Source organism: Hydra vulgaris, chromosome 13, assembly GCF_038396675.1.
Source record: "Hydra vulgaris chromosome 13, alternate assembly HydraT2T_AEP".
NCBI classification, from domain to species: Eukaryota; Metazoa; Cnidaria; class Hydrozoa; order Anthoathecata; family Hydridae; genus Hydra; species Hydra vulgaris.
Window position 1 is genome coordinate 54,607,828 of NC_088932.1, and position 8,864 is coordinate 54,616,691.

Genomic DNA, 8,864 nt, shown 5'->3' on the forward strand with positions numbered 1-8,864 from the left:
CCCCCTCCTCCTTGCTGTGCCTTTGAAATGGTTAATCACAAAAAAAGGTCCTCAACAAAAAAAACGGTTTTTGTCTAATGATTTACCTAAACTTTATATTGATGAAGTAGAAATAAACAAATATTCCGTTTTATATTTCCTAGGTATTTATCTTGACGAAAATATGACATGGAAAACTCATATTGATTATATATTAACAAAAGTTGCAAAAAGTATTGGAATCCTCTTTTTAAAATATTTAAGTTAAAATAATTTAAAACAACTATACTACTCATTTATTCATAGCTATATAAACAATGCAAATATTAGCTGGGGAAGTACAGGTAAAAGTAAATTGCAATGTCTTTACCCCCATCAGAAACATGCAATGCGAATAATATATATTTTTGAATCGTTTTCAAATACAAAACCTTTATTTAAAGATATGAATGTATTTAACGTGTTTAAACTTAACTTGTATAATACTTTATGTTTTACGTTTTGTTGTATGAAGAACCCTTTGTTACATGTTTTTAAAGATTTATTTACCTTTAAAGTAATTAATATATATAGGTTGCGAAATAAAAACTATTTAAAAAAACCCTTTTGTCAAACAAAGTTTAATCAACTTTGAATAGATTATCTAGCACCTTATCTCTGGAATAAAATTTCCAGCCTAATTTTAATTCATCTATCTCTTTTTCTGTTTTTAAAACAAATTAAGAATATTATTTTTTCAACGGATATTATATTGAAATATTTTTGAGATATTATTTTAACTATTTATTATATCAAACGTTTTGGATTGTTGTTTTGTAATAAAATACTTGTATTATTTTATATTATGTTTATATTGTAATTTTTTTATGGTTCTGGCGACAAGATCGTTATGATCTTCTTCCAGATTCCAAGTTTATATGTTTATGTTACATGTAAATCACGACATGTAAATAATATGAACTAAAACTTAACTAAAAAAAAAAAAAATTATCATAAGTCACTATTCTACTCAATTAAGGCCTAATATATACATAAGTACTAGTATATTTTTGGGCTCCTATTTCAACGGCATGTTTCCACTGTGCAGTGTAAAGTACTTTATACAACAACAAATAAAAGTCTGTCAACTCTACAAAAAGTATACTGTATTCAAACTGAAGAATAAAGGAAATAAAGCTCGAAATTTAAACAAAAATATTGTGTAAAATATAAAGATGTAAAAACAAGAAAAAAGAAATTGACGCATTTAAAACGCTACTTGAAGCCCAATATTTAACTTAAATTACGAAATATGATGATCTTAATCAAATGCTAGAAAATAATAATACAAAAGTTTATATTTTATCCCAAACAAAAGAAATCTTCAAAAACATGTCGTTTCAAGACTAATTTAAAAAAATAAAAAGAAACAATTTCCGTTTCTTTAATTGAAAACCTCACTTTTTTGGAATCAAAACTTAAAGAGATTAATGCAAAAGTGGAACAATAAAGTCAATAAAAAAAACTTTGATTTAAATGATCTTTTGAAGTTGATGGAGGATATGGAAATTTTAACTTTTGAAAGAGGGCGTTATTCAAATGATAATAGTGAGGTATTCATGGAGCAGTTGACATTTTATGTCAGTATAAACAATGATGTCATCACAAGTTTTAAAGAAACTTGCATGTTGTTAAGGCATGGTCCATGTATGTCGGCCGTTTTTTGAACGTTGTTTAGTCGATGCTTTGCAATTGCCTTTTTTTATGTTACTTTACGTTTATTTTGTTTGTTTTTAACATTTATTGCTATTTTTTCAAATAATTAATACTTTAATAAACGCGAGATTTTAACTCAGAGACTTTTGGGAGACAAATGCAAGATTATAGCTTAAAGATTTTAAAGTAAAAAAGTCAGGAAGAAAAAGGTTAAGCGGGGTGATGTTTGCCTACCTAAAAAGTAGCATGGGGATATAAAATGGAATGTGGGATATTTTAAACTATAAATACACAGTCATTTTAGCAAATACGTTTTATATTTTCAAATATTTTTATTTCAATAAAATTGCTTTGCAATACAATACATATAAAAGTTAAAGGTTAGGAAAAGGTTAAACTTCTACCATCATTTCAATTTGATGCTTGCATGAACTAACATTTAGTACATTTTGATATGCATATTTTTCTGCCTGTCAAGCTGATAGATTTAGTAATTACAACCAAGTCACCCAAAAATAGCCAAAAGTAAAGAAATTATAAAGTAAGTATAAAATTGTAACCAAAAAAGCTGAAAGTAAAGTAATTGTAAAATAAACTATTAAAGTTAGTAATAAGGCTAAATAAAAAGTAATAGATTTATCTCTTCTACATTAATTAAGTGATACATATTGATACAGGTGATACATATTAATTAAGTGATACATGTTTTTTTAACATAATATGGCTGCCACTTTATTTTTAATATTTATCAGCTATGTAATTTCCATCATTGAGGGTGACTGCGGAATAAAGCTGTTTGCAGATGACAGCAAATTATACCAAGCGAGAGATAAAAGCACAAGCATTAGTATAGACCTTGTAAATTCTTTAAAAAACTTTTCAGGTTAATCAACTTATTGGCAACTAAAAGTAGCGTTCAATAAATGTTTTCACATATGCTTTGAAAAGTCTTCATTACCTGTTCCCTCGTACTCATTTTTTACAGATACTGCGATAAACACGGTTAACTGTATTGATGATGTTGGTATTACTGTATCATCTGATACAAAACTCTCCAAGCATTGTTCTCGTATTGCCAAAAAAGCCTACTCTCGTCTTGTCTTTTCAAAACTTTTATCAGTAACGATGCTCATCTCCTAGTAAAAGCCTACAAAGTTTATGTACGACCTATCTTAGAATCTTACAGCCCAGTGTGGAGTCATTATCTTCTTAAAGATATTCGTAGTATCGAAAAAGTCCAAAGATATTTCAGCAGAATTACCTGTAAAAGATGCTATATTACTTATTCTGATTATTCATCGAGAATAATTTTTCTAGATCTCCATTCTCTTGAATACCGTAGAGTCAAATTTGATCTTTTATGGTATACAAAATTGTACACATTCTTGTCGATTTACCTCTATGTAATTTCTTTACCTTTTCTAACAGTCACTACAGCACTAGTTGACACACCAAAAAATTTATACCACGCAATATATGTACAAATGATTGTCGTAGAATCTTTTTCAGCGAAAGAACTGTAAAATAATGGGACTCCTTATTAGCTCAAATTGTTGATTCTCCTTCACTATCTACGTTCAAAAGAAAATTAAATATTTATGATTTAAAACGTAATTGTGTATTTCATTAATTATATTGCAGTTATCTATGTATAATTTTATATTAGCGGTGTTATATTGGCTTAACCTTGTAATTACCTGTCTCACCTTATTGTATTAAAACTCTTTTTGTGTGGTTTTTAATACAAATAAACGTTATTATTATTATTATTATTATTATTATTGTAACAATATTGAAGAAACGATTTTCGAATTGATAGGAACGATTTCCAAAAGACGTAGGAACGATTATTGAAATGCGTAGAAACGATTTTTGAATAGGAACGATTATTGAAATGCGTAGGAACGATTTTTGAGCACGCGCATTGTTTAGCCGTATGGGTTCTTAACTTGTTTATATTTTTGCGTAATTAAAATATATTTAGTAATTCATCGTGATAATCAAAGAAAGTTAACAAATACTGATAAGATTTAATTTTGAAAGCAATTTTTTTAAAAAAAATTTTAAAGTCTTTGTAAATAAACATTTAATAAGAATGTATTCAAATGTAAGTAACGATGTTCTTTGATATTTAAATTAAGTTACTATTGTTTTTTTTTATATATATCTTACACTATAGTCTAAGGTATTGTCTTCGATTATACCTTAGATATACCTTTGACTATAGTCTAAGGTATTGTCTTGAACTATAGTCTAAGGTATAGTAAAAGGTAGACTATAGTCTAAGGTATTTACTATAGTACTAAGGTACTAAGGCTTATTATGTATTTTTAAAATAACTTAACTTAATTGTGAAAAGGTTTTGTTAATTATTATTTATCTACTATTATTTGCAAACTTAACATTGTATAATTTACGCAAAAGCACTAGGAGAAGGATCTAAATTATGATGTGTTTTTCAATCTTAAGAAATAGCTAGCTAAGTTAAAGCAAAATTGTAAATAGCATCATAGGTTGTGTGCTATCATTATTAAAAAAAAAGGTTGCACTATCATGGATAAAAAAAACATAATATAGGTATGTGAGATGAAGTTTTTAAAATTTTTTACTAAAATTTTGACATATGGATTTGTTGAAGAAACTGTGACATTTGCTTACCATTTATCTTAACTGCCTTTTACAAATACGGTTCCTGTATTATCTTATTTGATTTTTTTTTCAGGTATCTTTTTTTTGACCTTAAAAGTTTTGATAATTTAATGCATTTGTGCCGTAAACTGCTAATGTCAAAGGTCCAATGTTAAGTATTTTTTTAAAAAAGAATCACCTTTCCTAACACTTGTAGTGCTGTTCGCTGTTCAATTAATATTTATTTGTGGAGGTAGTGCAAAAGTAAAAATTAAATAATTTTCAGCTTTACCATTAAAAAAATAACTTCTTTTTGATTCACAAAACATAACAAAAAAATGACGACTAAACTAAAAAAACAAAACAAAAAAAAAACGAAAAATTTATTTATAGATATTAGTCTATTATTGACTTTTTTAAGACAATGAATAAAAAGTAGTTTATATGGCTTATACCAAATATAGATATTTATACTATACAGAAAGTATAGATATATAAACACAAATAACTAATTGTTTCAACTATAACAATAGACAGTCACGTCTATTGTTATAGTTGAAATAATTCAACTATAACAATAGACAGGCCTAGCCCTATATTTACGTATAGGTGACCTAGGCCTAAAAATATATAAATGTGCTAAGTAAAGAATAAAATTATGATGTTAATTATTTTAGCTTGTGTTTTAAAAACCAATTATTATGCGGACATAAGTGGAAACATACATAAACTTAAATGTTCTCAAACATCTAAAAAAGCCATGGCCAAGTTGTAGCAACTAAATAATATATGCATGGTTAGGATAAAATCTAGTAAAATGAAAAAGTGACATAAGAAAACTCTACACCTTTTTGAAATAGGGCCCTAAAAAGCAATTTGACCTAGTGTCCCAAAGGGTGTAAATCCGACCCTGACAATAGAATAATTTTTTACTAAAAGTTCAAGCAATAAGTTACATGTCAATGAATCAATCACTAAATCATTGAAAAGTACATTAATCATCAAAGTTATCAACTCAGAATAACCATTAATTTAAGTTATTAGATTATGGACAAGTTTAGTTAATATTTAACTTATTTAAATAATGTGTAAGTAATACACTTGGCAAAATAAGGATAACCTTAATAAATACTTAACTTTCACTATATTTCAAATGATATTTCTTATGTTTTCAATTGTTAAAAACTTATTGACAATAAAATAAATAATAAAAAATAAAAAAATTGCATTTATTTACTACTAGATAGCAAAAATTTAATTGGTGAATAATCTTTAATTTTTCTTTTGATATATGTTATGTTCATATTTATTATATGTGATAACAACATAAACAAACTTGTGTGGTAAATACATAAACAAATGTGCCCCACCCCCGATTTACCTTGGGTTGGTTTTGCCAAAAATATATACCCATCTAGAGCATCCTAGAAGTGTACTTGAGCATCCAAATTTTTGAATGAAATGGTGGAAAGAAAAAAGGTATTATAACAATTCTACACATTTTTAAAAAATGAACCAACGTACCTTGGCTAAAACCTTGAGGTTTAATCAACAACAAAGTTTTTAACAGCACTAAAGTTGATAAAAACTTTAGCAACTATAAGAAAACAAAACTTAATTTTTGGCAGGTGGCAAGAATAAAGGTTTTTTAACAGTTATAAACAGTTTTAAAAAATAAACCAACATACCTTGGCTAAAACCTTGAGGTTTAATCAACAACAAAGTTTTTAACAACACTTAAGTTGATAAAAACTTTAGCAACTATAAAAAAACAAAACCCTAAAAAAGAGTTTAACTGTTCTTCTTTTTAAATAATATCTAAGTTGATATCAAACTCTAAAAATTTAGACCACTACATACATTAGCATAGTACTAATGCAAAACAGACTTAAAAAACGCGAGAAAAAATAGATTACCGTGAAAGTTGAAAATATGAATACCTGATAATAGCATATAAATTAAACAATAACATTGTTGTTGTCAGTATATCTCCTTATTTCAAATTAATTTGCTATTTGTTTATTTCAAGTTCAAAGTACATAACCAACCATTTTTGGGGTAAAATAAATTGAAAACAACATTTAAAAAAAAAAAAATACATTTTAAAATCTTTAATTCCAAGGTACATTTTGAAATCTTTAATTCCTAAGTACATTATGAAATCCTTAAATCTGTTTTTAAAATTACCATTGAAATATATTCAGAGGTTATATAGTAGTAATATATATTGAGTAAAAGGGTTAAATTTTTGACATGACTTTATAAAAAAATTACTAAAATTTTGACAGTTGCTGTTGCTGTTATAGATATAGGGAAGAAAGTGGGTACAAAAGTTTCTAAAAATATAAACTCTGTTTTTCTACTGTACCATGAAAATGTTTATTCTATAAACAAAAACTTTGCTTTATAGAGAAGAAAGCATGAAGTCATCACAGTAAGAGAGGAATTTCAATATTTTTGTGCTTGTAGTCAGGAAAATGAATTTAAAAAGGTTTTTATTGATAATGTTATAGGTTAGTTAGATCTATTATTTTATTTTTTGATATTTTTCATTCATTTTTTTACTTTGATAAAAGTTTTATGGTTTTATGATTAAAAGTTGTATATATATATATATATATATATATATATATATATATATATATATATATATATATATATATATATATATATATATATATGTATATATATATATATATATATATATATATGTATATATATATATATATACGTATATATATATATATATATATATATATATATATATATTATATATATATATATATATATATATATATATATATATGTATATGTATATATATATATATATATATATATATATATATATATATATATATATATATATATATATATATATATATATATAGTCTTGCTTTTAACACTAATACAAATCAAAATATTTATTGTTAATCAAATTTAAGTTTAATGCTGATTTAGGGTATGGGGTTTCACTAAACGAGATTTTAAGGGTGGCGATCCTTTGTTAGAGTATAAAGGAAACTTTATAACAAGAAACGAAACCAAAGAAATAAGCAAAAGTTATTGTGCTAAAAATAAAGGATGCTTTATTTTTGATGTTTACTGGAACAATAAAAACACGAGGTATTTTTTATAGTTTTATGATTAATAATGTAAATGAAAAAAAAGCATTCTACTGTTTAAACTGTTTTAGTTTTTATAGTTTATAGTCTTAATGATGAATATATATTTTAGAAAAACTTCAACATTAAGAGCAATTTAAATAATTGTATTCATTTTATTTTATTGGTTCTGCAACGTTCTTGAACACATAGCCATAATATTGTAATTTTCTTTTAAAATTCACTTTAGATTTTTTTTTTTTTTTTTTAATGTTAAGATTCTAAATATAGCTTTTTTTTTTATTTTTTTTTCAGTGTTTGTAGCATTGATTTAATTTATAATTTCAATCTAAATTAGTTTCAGTTCATTTCTTACAATTCAATAATTTAACTACTTGTTTTATTTTCTAAATCAGTTAATATTTTACTTCTATCTAATAATTTAGCAATTTTTTAAAAGGTATAACTTAGTAAGTATCATTATAAAAGTTTCAAGACTAGATAAAATATGGCAATATGGCAAAATAAAAGGTTATATGGCTGAAGTGTTTTAAAACACTTTTTTTTTTGAGAAATTTTTTCAACAAGAGTTGTGCCAAATGTGCCTTCATTATTCTTGTCCTGTACTAGACATGTGGATCTCTATTAATTAGAATCATTATTCTATTCTTTAAAATCTATTTTTTTAAATCTTTAGATATTTAAATAACTTTTTGGTTAACACTATAGAACATGGTTACTCCTAAAAAAAAAACTTCTTAGAGTATACTACAATTTTAGATTTTTTTACAATAAATTCAAGGTTCATTTTTATGGCCTTAAATGTTTATGTTCAATATTCACTATCCATATTAGATTTTTACAACATGGATTATACAACCGAATTTTTTAAATAAAATTTTTTTGATGTTTTGTTTTTGTTAAGATTTATAGTTTGTAATTGTTTTTTCTGTCCTCGGAATTGAGAAAAATGAGGTTTGCAATAATTTGCCGATCTTTTAGAGGTCGGCATCAGGTCAGCAATAAGTTTGATACAAAGATTATACCAAAAAACATAGAAACACGGTTGGCAATTTTTTGCTGACCTCAAACATTTCTAGTTCAACATTGCAGAATTATCTAATTCTAAGAGCTATCTTTGTTTAGCATTGATGCTACACATTCAACGTGCATGGCTAAATTTATTAATGATTCACCAGAGAAGTATGCCAATTGTCAACCCAAAACATGTGTTGTAAACGAAATACCCCATCTTTTGTTATATGCAAAAAAGTATATTGCTAAAGACTCGGAACTTAGGTATGACTATGGGGACAGTTCTAATCAACAATGGAGAAACCCGGTAAATTTATTTACTTGGATTTTTTTTTCTTTTTAAAATTATTTTTTAAAATAATTTTGTTTATATTATTTTAATGTTTTGAAAATTGATAATATTGTAAAGTATTATTACAGTTTTAA

The 8,864-nt window shown here is 25.3% G+C and overlaps 1 protein-coding gene across 1 annotated transcript; it reads left to right on the forward strand.

The window, feature by feature from the left end:
* The first annotated feature begins 1,448 nt into the window (after positions 1-1,448).
* LOC136090013 (N-lysine methyltransferase KMT5A-like) lies at positions 1,449-8,864 on the forward strand. The gene is made up of 5 exons (XM_065816117.1): positions 1,449-1,571; positions 3,341-3,363; positions 7,261-7,425; positions 8,550-8,745; positions 8,859-8,864. The coding sequence occupies exons 1-5, from the start codon at positions 1,449-1,451 to the stop codon at positions 8,862-8,864; spliced, it is 513 nt and encodes a 170-aa protein (XP_065672189.1).

Bases quoted from the DNA above. Each gene is read 5' to 3' on its own strand.
- LOC136090013 (XM_065816117.1), top strand. From the start codon at position 1,449: ATGCAAAAGTGGAACAATAAAGTCAATAAAAAAAACTTTGATTTAAAT. The intron at 1,572-3,340 runs GTATTCATGGAG...ATTTTATATTAG, and splicing joins ATTCAAATGATAATAGTGAG to CGGTGTTATATTGGCTTAAC. The intron at 3,364-7,260 runs GTAATTACCTGT...ATGCTGATTTAG, and splicing joins TGTTATATTGGCTTAACCTT to GGTATGGGGTTTCACTAAAC.